We start from the raw sequence: 18,058 nt of genomic DNA, 5'->3' as shown, positions 1-18,058 counted from the left end.
GGGGAATGCATAAAGCTAATAAAACAGGCATGTCAGGAGTGGTGACAGGTCCTCTTTAAGCAAACATCTGGAACTGGCGATTTTACCACAAAAATCCACCAAAAACATAGGTGTAAAGCACCTTTAATCCGAAAGAAGTCAAAAACCTTCAGTTCTGCTAATCATTCATTGTACACTGCAATTTCACCATTCTTCTACTGTGTCTTTTTTTAAATGGTCAGCCCTTGGGCTACATACAGTAAAAATGGAGAAAATGTACTTACACCCTTGTAAAATACAGTAGGGAATCAGTAAAAATGGACCTAGGTTATGGTCCTGCATGAGTGTGGAAAGAAAAGATGCCAAATTTTGAAAGGTTGATGTTTGGGGGGGGGGGAGGGGGGGTCTGACCCCTCTGACCCCTGCTGACCCCTGCTGACCCAGAGCCAGGGAATATTGGTAATGCAGCTGATGCCCATTCACCTTCAAGTACTGCTGTCAAGGACTGATGATCACTTGAGAATCATGGGTAAGGCTCCCACCAATCAAACATTGATGGGCACTCCAAATACTGATGTTTTAGTCCTGGAAAAACGTTATAGAAACATAGAAACATAGAATGTGTCGGCAGATAAGAGCCATTTGGCCCATCTAGTCTGCCCAATATACTGAATACTATGGATAGCCCTTGGCCCTATCTTATATGAAGGATGGCCTTATGCCTATCCCATGCATGCTTAAACTCCATCAATATATTGGCAGCTACCACTTCTGCAGGAAGGCTATTCCATGCATCCACTACTCTCTCAGTAAAGTAATACTTCCTGATATTACTTTTAAATCTTTGCCCCTCTAATTTAAAACCATGTCCTCTTGTAGCAGTTTTTCTTCTTTTAAATATTCTCTCCTCTTTTACCTTGTTGATTCCCTTTATGTATTTAAAAGTTTCTATCATATCCCCTCTGTCTCGTCTTTCTTCAAAGCTATACATGTTAAGGTCCTTTAATCTTTCCTGGTAAGTTTTATCCTGCAATCCATGTACTAGTTTAGTAGCTCTTCTCTGAACTCTCTCCAAAGTATCAATATCCTTCTGGAGATATGGTCTCCAGTACTGAGCAGCATGAGCACCTCCCTCTTTCTACTGGTAATGCCTCTCCCTATACACCCAAGCATTGTCTGCCTACCTTTTAAGTCTTCTGAAATAATGACCCCTAAATCCCTTTCCTCAGATACTGAGGTTAGGACTGTATCACTGATTTTATATTCTGCTCTTGGGTTTTTACGCCCCAGGTGCATTATCTTGCACTTATTAACATTACATTTTAGTTGCCAGATTTTTGACCATTCCTCTAGTTTTCCTAAATCCTTTTCCATTTGATGTATCCCTCCAGGAACATCAACCCTGTTACAAATCTTTGTGTCATCAGCAAAAAGACACACCTTACCATCGAGGCCTTCTGCAATTTCGCTGATAAAGATATTAAACAATATGGGTCCCAGAACAGATCCCTGAGGTACCCCACTGGTAACAAGACCATGGTCTGAATATACTCCATTGACTACAACCCTCTGTTGTCTGTCCCTCAGCCACTGCCTAATCCATTCAACAATATGGGAGTCCAAGCCCAATGACTGCACTTTATTGATAAGCCTTCTATGTGGGACAGTATCAAAAGCCTTACTAAAGTCTAGATAAGCGATGTCTACTGCACCTCAGCATCTATTATTTTAGTCACCCAATCAAAAAAATCAATAAGATTAGTTTGACATGATCTCCCTGAAGTAAACCCATGCTGTTTTTCATCTTTCAATCCATGGGATTTTAGATGTTCCACAATCCTCTCCTTAAGTATGGTTTCCATTAATTTCCCCACTATTGATGTCAGGCTTACTGGCCTATAGTTGCTTGATTCCTCCCTACTACCTTTCTTGTGAATGGGCACAACATTTGCTAATTTCCAATCTTCTGGGACGACTCCTGTTACCAGTAATTGGTTAAATAAATCTGTTAATGGTTTTGCTAGTTCACCGCTAAGCTCTTTTGATAGCTTTGGGTGTATCCCATCAGGCCCCTGTGACTTATTTGTATTAATTTTAAACAGCTGACTTAAAACCTCTCCCTCTGTAAAGACACATGCATCAAAAGATTCATCAGTCTTCCTTCCTAACTGAGGTCCTTTTCCTTCATTTTCCTTTGTAAAAACTGAACAGAAGTATTCATTGAGGCAGTCAGCTAGTTCTTTATCTTCTTCCATATACCTTCCTTCTTTTGTTTTTAATTTGGTAATTCCTTGTTTTAGTTTCCTTTTTTCATATATGTATCTGAAGAATGTCTTATCACCTTTTTTCACTGACTGAGCAAATTTCTCTTCTGCCTGTGCTTTAGAAGCTCTTATAACGTGTTTGGCCTCTCTCTGCCTAATCTTATAAATTTGCCTGTCATCCTCATTTATTTATTTTTTTATAATTACTAAATGCTATCTTTTTGTTTTTAATGATTTTGGCCACTTCTGTTGAGTACCACAGTGGTCTCTTCCTTTTTTTGCTTTTACTGACAAGCCTAATGCAATTATCTGTTGCCTTCAATAGTGCCACTTTTAAGTAGTCCCATTTCTCCTGGACTCCATTAATACTGTACCAATCTGATAGGGACTCGTATACCACTAATCTAATTTTAGAAAAGTCTGTTTTTCTAAAATCTAAAACTTTTGTTTTTGTGTGGTGTGACTCAGTCACTGTACTTATAGCAAACCATACTGACTGGTGATCACTACATCCCAAGCTTTCCCCTACAGTAATATCAGATACCAAATTCCCATTTCCGAATATTAAATCTAAAATGGCCTCCTTCCGGTTTGGCTCCTCAACTACTTGCTGTAGAGATAATCCCAGTAGGGAATTTAGAATATCTGTACTCCTGGAAGAACTAGCTATTTTGGTTTTCCAGTTTACATCAGGAAGATTAAAGTCTCCCATAATGATAACTTCCCCTTTCAATGTCATTTTAGCTATTTCCTCAACTAGTAGATCATCTAATTCTTTGACTTGGCTAGGCGGTCTATATATCACACCTACGCGAGTTACCTTATGATTATCAAGCTGCAAGGTAACCCAAACTGACTCTAAATTGGTCTCGCTAACTTGTATTAAATTTGATTTTATGCTATCTTTCACATACAGGGCCACCCCTCCCCCTTTCTTGTCTTCTCTGTCTTTCCTATACAGAGAGAACCCTGGTATTGTTATATCCCAGTCATTACTCCCATTGAACCATGTCTCAGTAATAGCCACTAAATCTATAGTCTCAGATGCCATTATAGACTCAAGTTCATTGATCTTATTCCCTAAACTGCAAGCATTTGTAGACAAGACTCTGAGCTTGTCATTTCTTAACCTATGTGCTACTGGCATCTTCTGGCATTGTTTCGGGGGGCAGTCGGACTGCTGGATTATCACCCTTTTGCCCCCCTTTCCTAGTTTAAATGCTCCTTAGCAAATACTTTGAACTGTTCACTGAGTACATTCGTTCCCTTGAACGAAAGATGCAAACCATCTTTCTTGTACAGTTCTTTTCCATTCCGAGAGCTAACATGAGACACAAAACCAAACCCTTGGTTCAGACACCATTCACCAAGCCATACATTGAATTCCTTAATGTGCATCTTCCTGTCATGCTGAAGGTTATGCACAGGCAAAACTGCAGAGAATGAAACAGTCGATGCAACCTCCCGTATATCATTACCAAGTGTGTGAAAAGCTTCCTTCACCTTTGAAACCTCATTGCAAGCCAGATCATTTGTCCCAAGATGGACAATAACATCCACCTCCCTTTCCTGCTTTGCTTGCCTAACAATATTAAGGATCCGTCGTCTATCCCTACTAGCGGTAGCACCAGGGAGACATCTCACAACACCATTTTCCTCAAACTTCACACTTCTTATGATAGAATCGCCCACCAACAGCTGCTTACTATCAGTCCTCACCTTATCCTTTTTGTCTTTGGCTGCAGTTTTGCATACTTTAGGCATGGGAGATGATTGTTCCTCACCCACTGTGCCTGAGCCATCCTCCATGTTGCTCTTGCACTCTGAAAGTGCTGCAAATGAATTATGGAGAGCCACAGACTGTGGTACATGTCTTCTATCAACAACTCTCGGTCTACCAGAACCTGCAGTAACCCATCTTCCATTTCTAGGGGGCCTGTATGGCAGTGGCATTGCAACATTCCCAGTCTGAGTTTAACAGTTAATTTACAAATCTTAGATTTCAAAAATGCAATTTCCTGCTGCATTATGGAGAGCTGTCTACAGATCAGACCGCATCCAAACCTCCGAAGAGTGGAACCTGAAATAAAAGCACAACAATTCCTGCTCAGAACCAGGTCTGCCATTGTAAAGAGGGGAAAGCTTTTAAACAAACAAATCTTACTTTTTTTTAGATTGTATCCACCTCCAGATTACCTCCTGAGTATCTCAGATGCACTTATAAAAGCAGCACTTTGAGAATGCAGCAAGCTATAATTAGGCATGTGGCTATATATACACACACTCCCACAAAAGCTCCTCCCCCAACAACAAATTTAACACCTTAATCACCTATGCTCATTTGCAATCACACAATAGTGAGAACCTGTCTAACAAACTCCTTACCTGTTTTGAAGCAGTGTCCACCAGAAACACAGCTTATACACAGTTATGATCCCTGTCTCCCCCCCCCCCCCCCCCCATCCAACTTCAAACTAGAGATACAGATACAAGTCATATAATGGTCCAAAATAGTGTTAATACTAATGTGCACACACTGGTTTACTGAGTAATGCAAAGTCTGTTGAAAGGATAGGAATGCTAAACCATCCTGCAACAATTTTTTTTTATATTGGACAATATGAATAGTGGGTTACAACTAGGGATGCAAATTCAGTCAGTGCTCTCTCATTTACCACAATTAATGGAACAATAATTGCGTTTGTCTTATTTTCAGGCTGCAGTAACCGAATTCACTTACAAGCATTACAGTGTCAGTGTGGAGATGATACAGGCTGTGCATAGCCTCAGGTAGGACTATACAATTTACAGAATTTGTCTAAGGCTGTTTTCACAGAAGTTGTATGAGTGCTGCCAGCCTTGCTGCAGAGGTTAAAGGGGTGTGTGGTCAGCCTGTCAGTGCTCCAACCAAACGCCGCACACTGCATCAAATTGGTCTGCATGGCTGCATAGCCTCTTCAAAAGATGATGCCCAAGAAAGCCTGGAAACAGTTTGCTGAAGACAAGCAGACTAAGGACATGGATTACTGGAACCATGTCCTGTGGTCTGATGAGACCGAGATAAACTTATTTGGTTCTGATGGTGTCAATTGTGTGTGGCGGCAACCAGGTAAGGAGCACAAAGACAAGTGTGTCTTGCCTGCAGTCAAGCATGGTGGTGGGAGTGTCATGGTTTGGGGCTGCATTAGTCCTGCCAGCTGTGGGGAGCTACAGTTCAGTGAGGAAACCATGAATGCCAACATGTACTGTCATATACTGAAGCAGAGCATGATCCCCTCCCTTCAGAAACTGGGCCGCAGGGTAGTATTCCAACATGATAACGACCCCAAACACACCTCCAAGACGACCACTGACTTGCTAAAGAAACTGAGAGTAAAGGTGCTCGACTGGCCAAGCATGTCTCCAGACCTAAACCCTATTGAGCATCTGTGGGGCATCCTTAAACAGAACGTGGAGAAGCGCAAGGTCTCTAACATCCACCAGCTCTGTGATGCCGTCATGGAGGGGTGGAAAAGGATTCCAGTGGCAACGTGTAAAGCTCTAGTGACCTCCATTCCCAAGATAGTTAAGGCAGTGCTGGAAAAATATTGTGACACTTTGGGCACAATTTGGCCATTTTCTCTTAGGGGTGTACTTACTTTTGTTGCCAGCGGTTTAGACATTAATGGCTGTGTGTTCAGTTATTTTGAGGGCACACATATTTACAAGCTGTACACTGACTACTTTACATTGTATCAAAGTGTCAGATTTTCAGTGCTGTCACATGAAAAGATAGAATAAAATATTTACAAAAATGTGAGGGGTGTACTCACTTTTGTGAGATACTGTATGTCCATGTTACGAACGTCTGAATGAGGTCTCGGGCTGCTTTCCTTCGGCCTTAAAGGGGTTTTCTGGGAGTTAAATATTGATGGCCTATCCTTTGGTTAGGTCATTAATATCTGATTAGTGGGGGTCCGACACCCAGTCAGTGATTGTAGAGGCTGCAATGCTCCAGTAATGGTTGCAGCCTCCTCAAAGCATACCAAGCACAGTGCCATACATCATATAACATGATGACAAGGTGGCTCTTCTAGATGTTGTTATGGAATAGGTGCTCAAACCTATTTCGACTCACCTTGTCGTACAATAATCATATTTATATGAAGGTAGGCACACAGCATATGGAATCACATGGATCAAGGATATCTAAAAAAATTATTTATAAACATAAAACTACTGTACAAAATTTGCAAAATCAAATAACTTAAAATAGGGTTAAAAAATAATGAAGTTAAAAATGCAATAAGATAAAATTATCCAGTTACGTGAGTTGCTTTCTATAATCAACGTAACTAGAAGAATTACCATATCACCATCTGAACTTGTTCTATAGCATATATATCATGTTTTAACACTGTTAAAATCTAAAATCTAATTTCATACAGTCTGTATACAAAGTTCTGATCAAGCAGTCACCTTCAAATAAATTGACAATGCGGTGCACTAGATCCTGTAGGTGTAAAAATTAAGTAAGTTTACATCATAGGCATACTGAACCGCATAGTATATAGCTGAAAGTTAACAGTTCAAAAGTTCCGTTTCCAGTAGTGTTTGATATACAGCTAGCTGTAGTATATGTATCTATTGTTCCATATTATGTCATAATAGTCCATAGGTAAATAGATATCCCAACATACATATGTTGTGACTCGTTAGAATAACGAATCCTGTATTTCAGATCACACGGTCTGCATGCAACAGCGTCCGGACTCAGTCAAGGAAGCTATTAGTAAGTATTCATATGTCCATATATCTATTTAGCAGATTGTACCGTTAGGTGGACACACCATTACACACATAGTTGCTATTTACCATATTTTTCGCCTTATAAGACGCACCGGCCCATAAGACGCACCTAGGTTTTAGAGGAGGACAATAAGAAAATAAATATTTTGAACCAAAAGGTGTGCTTTTGGTGAGTTTTGAACTAATGGTGGTCTGTGGATGACACTATTATGGGGGATCTGTGGATGACACTGTTAAGGGGGATCTGTGGATGGCACTATTAAGGGGGATCTGTGGATGGCACTGTTATGGGGATCTGTGGATGGCACTGTTATGCGGGGATCTGTGGATGACACTGCTATGGGGGTGTGACGAATTACACGCCTCGTGCCCTCTTGACGTCACCTACGTCGAGCCCACGAGACGCGGTATGGTCACGGGTTACCAAAGCACGACGTTACGCCCTCCAGAGGAGCAGGTAAGGTCAGCTTGGTACAGTTTACACAGACACCTCCTGTCCACGCGGGCACAGAGAGGCAACAAGCTGAGAGAGCCTTTTCACTGCCGCAGTGAAAACAGTGCTGTCTTAGCCCGGGTATCTGCCACCAGTTTCTCGTTTGATATAAGCCCGGTCCGCTAACGGGATTATATAGGGTGAGAAACCAACCCGCGGTAGCTTATAACTAGGCCAAAACATGGACGTGGGGATTCGTGATCGAGATACAAGACAGCAGAAGATTAAATTATATATTTAATCGCCTTAAGGGCACACTAGATATAACACAATATACATAGAGAATATATAGAGTGGCCTGAGTTTACAGATACAGGTGATATAGTTACAACAGGGTTAAGCAGAGCAAAAGTCAGTTACTGGGTAAAATGAAAAATCCTTTGGGTTGTGAGGTGTTCTTTGCTGTAGTCACATGAAGGGAAGTGAGGTCAGCTGGTCCCTGGGTCCCCCTAAACACATTACACGATGTGACCTCCTTCAGAGAAAGACCTGCCCGCTTGCTGGCACAAGCCTTTTAACCTGTAGCTGGCACCTCCCCTCCCGGCCTTTGGGAGGGGTCCACACCCCTCTGCTGGCCAGGCTGCAACTGACCCACAAAACGCTTTAGGGTTCATAGCTCCAGTCCAGAAGGTCATAGGGAGATGGTTCTGGGACCAACGGATCCACCTGGGTTCTGGCTACAACTAGAGTTCAAACATGGTACCGTTAGTTGGCTTCTGTGGGGAGATACGTATATCTCCCTTCCCTGGCATCCCACCATCAAACCAAGAACATGGGCACGTTCCTCATAGCCACCGGGACACAAATATGTATCTGGTTTGCGCCTGCGATGGCCGGGTGCTTCATAATTCCTTATGAAATGTAGGTGCCAACATGTCTGGGAGGTAGCATTAATCCTGGCAAGGGCTGATACCTCCTGCTGGGGTTTTTTCCTGGAGGATCCGTGCTGTCTGACTGGAGGTGTGAAATGCAACAAAATGTGACCTGCTAGGAGTTTTCTGCTATCTGGCTGTGGCTTTGAAGCAGGGCCCCCCTGTGGAGCTTGATTTTCTCTGCCATATTTCAGCAAATTGTGGGTGTGAGGAATGGCTGACAGTAAATATTAATCCATATTCCTCACAGGGGGATCTGTGGTGTGGGCATCTTATGCTGTATATGTGTCATCCACAGATTCCCCCCCGTAACAGTGTCATCCACAGATCCCCCCCCATAACAGTGTCCCTGTGTAAAATAGTGAATGTCCCCCAATACAGGGGGTGGGAGCCGGCATCTGGTGTTGTAATGGCAGCGGAGCCCGGTGCAGTCACTGTATTCTATTACACCGGGCCCCGCTCACTGTAGTATTGATAGATAACGTGTAGGCATGGGCACTGTTTTAAACTATAGTAATCCTCTGCAGCATAGAGAAATCCATATAGTACGGTACTCACTTGAAACTCCTGTAGGCAGGCCGGGTGGGCGGGCGGAGGCAGCGTAACGTCATTCATTACGTCACGCGCCTGCTCCTCCCACTTTATGAATGAAGCAGGTGGAGCAGGCGCGTGACGTAGTGAATGACGTTACGCTGCCGCCGCCCGCCCATACTACATGGATTTCACTATACTGCAGAGGATTACGATAGTTTAAAACAGCGCCGATGCCTACACGTTACCTATTAATACTACAGTGTAATAGAATACAGTGACTGCACTGGGCCCCGCTGCCATTACAACACCAGATCTCGGCTCCCACCCCTCCTCCTTTCCTGCTGATACACCACCGGCCGCGCTGTGCAGCATCGCGGTCGGCAATGTATCAGTGCAAATGGCAGTATTCACCCCATAAGACACACTTCCATTTTCCCCCTACTTTTGGGGGGAGGTTGAAAGTGCGTCTTATAGGGCGAAAAATACGGTACTTACAGTTGGATGCGGAGGTAGAAACAATCGGTGCCTGCCGTGGCGTCCCACGTGGTCTCTAGCACATACAAATCTTACCTCCAGCTGTTTGTTCCTCATTGCTGAGTGTATTGCAGCTTACTGATCGCGGTATTAGCTCCTCACATTAGAGTGTATTGAAGCTCGCTGGTTTCATGTGCGGTGTGATGAAGAAATCAAAGTCCCACGTGTTAACTTTGATACAGGTGGAAAGACTTTGTCCCGGTAGTGGCTTCACTTCCTCAAGTGGTGATTCCTTAAAAGTTAGATATGGAGCGCTTCATCTCCTATTTAATTATGGATCTGTATGGGTACATCAGACATCAGGGACCCCAGAAACCAGATGCGTTTCGGGGCATTTGAACGTGCTCCTTCTTCAGTGGTTAGTATCCCTCTGATGTCAGTACCCTTAAATATTTGCATCTCCCTCCATATTTGTGTTCCATCAAAAACATGGGGTGGCTTTTCCAACGGGTTATATCGAGTTTCCAATAGACGCTGTGTAGGTATCTTAGGGATTAGATCTCCTGCGATTCACTTGCGTTTACTCATGCGGTTTTGGACATATAGGTCTAGAATGTCTCCATTTATGAGATCTATCTATTATATAGTCTCAAAACAAATCCAGTACATATCATATGTTCATAAATCACATATAGAGAGAAAAATTATTATATAAAATGTATATAAAAATTATATAAATTTTCTAAAATATATATATAAAAAATATATAAGCTGTACGCACTTTTTCTTCCTTTTATGTACTTTGTGGTTATTTATAATAAATAAATACATTTTTCATTCCCAATCTAATTTCTCGCTTACTATAAATCACTAAGTGAGAAATTAGATTGGGAATGAAAAATGTATTTGATTTGTATGTGCCGGAGACCACGTGGGACGCCACGGTAGGCACCGATTGTATCTACCTCTGCATCCAATTATAAGGAAATAGCAACTATGTGTGCGATGGTGTCTCCACATACCAGTACAATCTGCTAAATAGATATATGGACATATGAATACTTACTTATAGCTTCCTTGACGGAGGCTGGACGCTGTTGAATGCAGATCGTGTGATCTGAAATACAGGATTCGTTATTCTAGCGAGTCACAACATATGTATGTTGGGATATCTATTTACCTACGGACTATTATGACATAATATGGAACAATAGATACATATACTACAGCTAGCTATATATCAAACACTACTGGAAATTTTACTTTTGAACTGTTAACTTTCAGCTATATACTATGTGGTTCAGTATGCCTATGATATAAACGTACTTAATTTTTAAACCTACGGGATCTAGTGCACCGCATTGTCAATTTATTTGAAGGTGACTGCTTGATCAGAACTTTGCATACAGACTGTATGAAATTTGATTTAACAGTTTTAAGACTTAATATATGCTGCTATAGAACTACAAGTTCAGATGGTGATAATTCTTCCAGTCACCTTGATTACAGAAACCAACTCATGTAACTGGACATAACTGGATGATTTTATCTTATTGCATTTTTAACTTCATTATTTTTTAACCACATTTTAAGATATTTGATTTTGCAAATTTTGTACAGTAGTTTTATGTTTATAAATACATTTTTGTGTGTTACAGAGATATCCTTGATCCATGTAATTCCATATGCTGTGGGCCTACCTTATTATAAATATTTTCTGTGATTATTGTACGACAATGTGAGTCGAATAGGTTAAAGCACCTATTCCATATCAATATCTAGGAGAGCCACCTTATCATCATTTTATTATTGATTTACATTTTACCTATTTAGGGTAGATCTCCCTATTTGTTGATAATGAACATTTGGAATCATATGAAAAATAAACGTTTGACGGTAGAATCCTTTATGTTTAACCACCTCCGGACCGCCTAACGCAGGATCGCGTTCCGGAGGTGGCAGCCCTGCGCAGAGTCACGCATATATGCGTCATCTCGCGATGGCCGAGATTTCCTGTGAACGCGCGCACACAGGCGCGCGCGCTCACAGGAACGGAAGGTAAGAGAGTTGATCTCCAGCCTGCCAGCGGCGATCGTTCGCTGGCAGGCTGGAGATGTGTTTTTTTTAACCCCTAACAGGTATATTAGACGCTGTTTTGATAACAGCGTCTAATATACCTGCTACCTGGTCCTCTGGTGGTCCCATTTGTTTGGATCGACCACCAGAGGACACAGGTAGCTCAGTAAAGTCCCACCAAGCACCACTACACTACACTACACCCCCCCCCGTCACTTATTAACCCCTTATTAGCCCCTGATCACCCCTGATCACCCCATATAGACTCCCTGATCACCCCCTGTCATTGATTACCCCCCTGTCATTGATCACCCCCCTGTAAAGCTCCATTCAGATGTCCGCATGATTTTTACGGATCCACTGATAGATGGATCGGATCCGCAAAACGCATCCGGACGTCTGAATGAAGCCTTACAGGGGCGTGATCAATGACTGTGGTTATCACCCCATATAGACTCCCTGATCACCCCCCCTGTCATTGATTACACCCCTGTCATTGATCAACCCCCTGTAAAGCTCCATTCAGACGTCCGCATGATTTTTACGGATCCACTGATAGATGGATCGGATCCGCAAAACGCATCCGGACGTCTGAATGAAGCCTTACAGGGGCATGATCAATGACTGTGGTGATCACCCCATATAGACTCCCTGATCACCCCCCTGTAAAGCTCCATTCAGATGTCCGCATGATTTTTACGGATGCACTTATAGATGGATCCGATCCGCAAAACGCATCCGGACGTCTGAATGAAGCCTTACAGGGGCATGATCAATGACTGTGGTGATCACCCCATATAGACTCCCTGATCACCCCCCTGTAAAGCTCCATTCAGATGTCCGCATGATTTTTACGGATGCACTGATAGATGGATCCGATCCGCAAAACGCATCCGGACGTCTGAATGAAGCCTTACAGGGGCATGATCAATGACTGTGGTGATCACCCCATATAGACTCCCTGATCACCCCCCTGTAAAGCTCCATTCAGATGTCCGCATGATTTTTACGGATGCACTGATAGATGGATCCGATCCGCAAAACGCATCCGGACGTCTGAATGAAGCCTTACAGGGGCATGATCAATGACTGTGGTGATCACCCCATATAGACTCCCTGATCACCCCCCTGTAAAGCTCCATTCAGATGTCCGCATGATTTTTACGGATGCACTGATAGATGGATCCGATCCGCAAAAAGCATCCGGACGTCTGAATGAAGCCTTACAGGGGCATGATCAATGACTGTGGTGATCACCCCCCCTGTCATTGATTACCCCCCTGTAAAGCTCCATTCAGATGTCCGCATGATTTTTACGGATGCACTGATAGATGGATCGGATCCGCAAAACGCATCCGGACGTCTGAATGAAGCCTTACAGGGGCATGATCAATGACTGTGGTGATCACCCCATATAGACTCCCTGATCACCCCCCTGTAAAGCTCCATTCAGATGTCCGCATGATTTTTACGGATGCACTGATAGATGGATCCGATCCGCAAAACGCATCCGGACGTCTGAATGAAGCCTTACAGGGGCATGATCAATGACTGTGGTGATCACCCCATATAGACTCCCTGATCACCCCCCTGTCATTGATTACCCCCCTGTAAAGCTCCATTCAGATGTCCGCATGATTTTTACGGATGCACTGATAGATGGATCGGATCCGCAAAACGCATCCGGACGTCTGAATGAAGCCTTACAGGGGCGTGATCAATGACTGTGGTGATCACCCCATATAGACTCCCTGATCACCCCCCTGTCATTGATTACCCCCCTGTCATTGATTACCCCCCTGTAAAGCTCCATTCAGACGTCCGCATGATTTTTACGGATCCACTGATAGATGGATCGGATCCGCAAAACGCATCCGGACGTCTGAATGAAGCCTTACAGGGGCGTGATCAATGACTGTGGTGATCACCCCATATAGACTCCCTGATCACCCCCCTGTCATTGATTACCCCCCCTGTCATTGATTACCCCCCTGTAAAGCTCCATTCAGACGTCCGCATGATTTTTACGGATCCACTGATAGATGGATCGGATCCGCAAAACGCATCCGGACGTCTGAATGAAGCCTTACAGGGGCGTGATCAATGACTGGTGATCACCCCATATAGACTCCCTGATCACCCCCCTGTCATTGATCAACCCCCTGTCATTGATCACCCCCCCTGTCATTGATCACCCCCCTGTCATTGATCACCCCCCTGTCATTGATCACCCTCTGTAAGGCTCCATTCAGACATTTTTTTGGCCCAAGTTAGCGGAATTATTTTTTTTTTTTCTTACAAAGTCTCATATTCCACTAACTTGTGTCAAAAAATAAAATCTCACATGAACTCACCATACCCCTCACGGAAACCAAATGCGTAAAATTTTTTAGACATTTATATTCCAGACTTCTTCTCACGCTTTAGGGCCCCTAGAATGCCAGGGCAGTATAAATACCCCACATGTGACCCCATTTCGGAAAGAAGACACCCCCAGGTATTCCGTGAGGGGCATATTGAGTCCATGAAAGATTGAAATTTTTGTCCCAAGTTAGCGGAACGGGAGACTTTGTGAGAAAAAAATTAAAAATATCAATTTCCGCTAACTTGTGCCAAAAAAAATAAATTTCTATGAACTCGCCATGCCCCTCATTGAATACCTTGGGGTGTCTTCTTTCCAAAATGGGGTCACATGTGGGGTATTTATACTGCCCTGGCATTCTAGGGGCCCCAAAGCGTGAGAAGAAGTCTGGTATCCAAATATCTAAAAATGCCCTCCTAAAAGGAATTTGGGCACCTTTGCGCATCTAGGCTGCAAAAAAGTGTCACACATCTGGTATCGCCGTACTCAGGAGAAGTTGGGGAATGTGTTTTGGGGTGTCATTTTACATATACCCATGCTGGGTGAGATAAATATCTTGGTCAAATGCCAACTTTGTATACAAAAATGGGAAAAGTTGTCTTTTGCCAAGATATTTCTCTCACCCAGCAAGCGTATATGTAAAATGACACCCCAAAACACATTCCCCAACTTCTCCTGAATATGGCGATACCACATGTGTGACACTTTTTTGCAGCCTAGGTGGGCAAAGGGGCCCATATTCCAAAGAGCACCTTTAGGATTTCACAGGTCATTTACCTACTTACCACACATTAGGGCCCCTGGAAAATGCCAGGGCAGTATAACTACCCCACAAGTGACCCCATTTTGGAAAGAAGACACCCCAAGGTATTCCGTGAGGGGCATGGCGAGTTCCTAGAATTTTTTATTTTTTGTCACAAGTTAGTGGAAAATGCTGATTTTTTTTTTTTTTTTTTTTTTTTTCATACAAAGTCTCATATTCCACTAACTTGTGACAAAAAATAAAAACTTCCATGAACTCACTATGCCCATCAGCGAATACCTTGGGGTCTCTTCTTTCCAAAATGGGGTCACTTGTGGGGTAGTTATACTGCCCTGGCATTCTAGGGGCCCAAATGTGTGGTAAGGAGTTTGAAATCAAATTCTGTAAAAAATGACCTGTGAAATCCGAAAGGTGCTCTTTGGAATATGGGCCCCTTTGCCCACCTAGGCTGCAAAAAAGTGTCACACATCTGGTATCTCCGTACTCAGGAGAAGGTGGGGAATGTGTTTTGGGGTGTCATTTTACATATACCCCTGCTGGGTGAGAGAAATATCTTGGCAAAAGACAACTTTTCCCATTTTTTTATACAAAGTTGGCATTTGACCAAGATATTTATCTCACCCAGCATGGGTATATGTAAAAAGACACCCCAAAACACATTCCCCACCTTCTCCTGAGTACGGAGATACCAGATGTGTGACACTTTTTTGCAGCCTAGGTGGGCAAAGGGGCCCATATTCCAAAGAGCACCTTTCGGATTTCACAGGTCATTTTTTACAGAATTTGATTTCAAACTCCTTACCACACATTTGGGCCCCTAGAATGCCAGGGCAGTATAACCACCCCACAAGTGACCCCATTTTGGAAAGAAGAGACCCCAAGGTATTCGCTGATGGGCATAGTGAGTTCATGGAAGTTTTTATTTTTTTGTCACAAGTTAGTGGAATATGAGACTTTGTATGAAAAAAAAATAAAAATAAAAATCATCATTTTCCACTAACTTGTGACAAAAAATAAAAAATTCTAGGAACTTGCCATGCCCCTCACGGAATACCTTGGGGTGTCTTCTTTCCAAAATGGGGTCACTTGTGGGGTAGTTATACTGCCCTGGCATTCTAGGGGCCCAAATGTGTGGTAAGGAGTTTGAAATCAAATTCTGTAAAAAATGACCTGTGAAATCCGAAAGGTGCTCTTTGGAATATGGGCCACTTTGCCCACCTAGGCTGCAAAAAAGTGTCACACATCTGGTATTGCCGTACTCAGGAGAAGGTGGGGAATGTGTTTTGGGGTGTCATTTTACATATACCCATGCTGGGTGAGAGAAATATCTTGGCAAAAGACAACTTTTCCCATTTTTTTATACAAAGTTGGCATTTGACCAAGATATTTCTCTCACCCAGCATGGGTATATGTAAAAAGACACCCCAAAACACATTCCCCACCTTCTCCTGAGTATGGAGATACCAGATGTGTGACACTTTTTTGCAGCCTAGGTGGGCAAAGGGGCCCATATTCCAAAGAGCACCTTTCGGATTTCACAGGTCATTTTTTACAGAATTTGATTTCAAACTCCTTACCACACATTTGGGCCCCTAGAATGCCAGGGCAGTATAACTACCCCACAAGTGACCCCATTTTGGAAAGAAGAGACCCCAAGGTATTCGCTGATGGGCATAGTGAGTTCATAGAAGTTTTTATTTTTTGTCACAAGTTAGTGGAATATGAGACTTTGTAAGAAAAAAAAATAAAAATAAAAAAATCATCATTTTCCGCTAACTTGTGACAAAAAATAAAAAGTTCTATGAACTCACTATGCCCATCAGCGAATACCTTAGGGTGTGTACTTTCCGAAATGGGGTCATTTGTGGGGTGTTTGTACTGTCTGGGCATTGTAGAACCTCAGGAAACATGACAGGTGCTCAGAAAGTCAGAGCTGCTTCAAAAAGCGGAAATTCACATTTTTGTACCATAGTTTGTAAACGCTATAACTTTTACCCAAACCATTTTTTTTTTACCCAAACATTTTTTTTTTATCAAAGACATGTAGAACAATAAATTTAGAGCAAAATTTATATATGGATGTAGTTTTTTTTGCAAAATTTGACAACTGAAAGTGAAAAATGTCATTTTTTTGCAAAAAAATCGTTAAATTTCGATTAATAACAAAAAAAGTAAAAATGTCAGCAGCAAAGAAATACCACCAAATGAAAGCTCTATTAGTGAGAAGAAAAGGAGGTAAAATTCATTTGGGTGGTAAGTTGCATGACCGAGCAATAAATGGTGAAAGTAGTGTAGCTCAGAAGTGTAAAAAGTGGCCTGGTCTTTCAGGGTGTTTAAGCACTGGGGGCTGAAGTGGTTAAAGATGTAGATACAGCACATGGTAGTCAATTAGAAGAGAAAACTATGTCAGAAACATTTAAGGAATTAGAATTTCTTCTATTAAAACAACTAAGACAGAGGTGGGAGATCCGATCACTCAAACAATATATAGAATGTGGGAAAATACCCAAGGGATTACTTTTATCCAAAACCCCAGCACATGACCTGTGGAGTGCAGAATGGGACACTTTATTACAAGAACAATCCATAGCATTAATACAATTAATTATAAAAAGAAGATCTCAAATATTAGAGCATACCACTAATCAAATCAATCAAATGAAGGACATAATAGACTAATTACCAAAAAATGAAGATTTCGATATATGGCAGCAAAGACTTTGCCAAAGTTTAGATAGAGTAGAACAAGAAATTATTAATAAAAAAACTAAAACATTTAAAAATAATCCTAGAAAAGACCAAAAATAGGGAGAACAGCCAAACCAACAAAAAAATAAAGAAAATGAAAAAATACATGAAACACATACAAATGTACATACAAAATATTCGGTACCAGTTACTAATCGATTTGAAGTACTGGCAGAACAACATTTTTTAGACAAAACTCCGCCACACCATAGATCACGAATCCGACAAAGATCACCACAATCACCTACATGGACACATCTACCAGGATCACCAACAACACATCAATACAATTTGAGATACATACAAACCAGTCAAGAACAGAGAACCAAGGAATAACACCAGCACAGAGCACCACAGTCACGGAGAATACCCTGTCAACCAATGGACAATTTCACACAGAGACCCCAATACACGACACACACGTATGAAGGAGGAAGAAGAAATTACGGAGGGGAGGGAGAAATAAGAAGACTACACAACAAATAACAACAAATGAACACGAAAAAGATTATATAATAAATTTGAGTACCATCACACTCACTGATGCACAGATTAATCTATTAAACAAGGGGTTAAAGTTTGCACCCACTAACAACTTAAATAAATTTGATATGTACATTGGAATAGAAAAGTTTATCAGAAAATTGTGTCTCAAAAATTATTATATGAAGAATCCGATAAATTTAGAAGAACATCCAACAAAAT

The 18,058-nt window shown here is 42.1% G+C and overlaps 1 protein-coding gene across 3 annotated transcripts in view; it reads left to right on the top strand.

Annotated features, from left to right (window-relative positions):
- LOC120989023 overlaps nt 1-18,058 on the top strand; it is a 284,579-nt gene that overhangs the window by 200,793 nt on the left and 65,728 nt on the right. For all 3 annotated transcript variants that reach the window (XM_040416861.1, XM_040416863.1, XM_040416862.1), the window contains exon 7: nt 4,960-5,033. In XM_040416861.1, coding sequence (XP_040272795.1) covers nt 4,960-5,033 — 74 coding nt within the window. The remainder of the gene's footprint in view (nt 1-4,959; nt 5,034-18,058) is intronic.

The sequence above is a fragment of the Bufo bufo genome, chromosome 2 (assembly GCF_905171765.1).
Source record: "Bufo bufo chromosome 2, aBufBuf1.1, whole genome shotgun sequence".
Lineage (NCBI taxonomy): Eukaryota > Metazoa > Chordata > Amphibia > Anura > Bufonidae > Bufo > Bufo bufo.
Note: the sequence above shows the minus strand (reverse complement) of the source record. Positions and strands in the feature narration are given on the sequence as shown.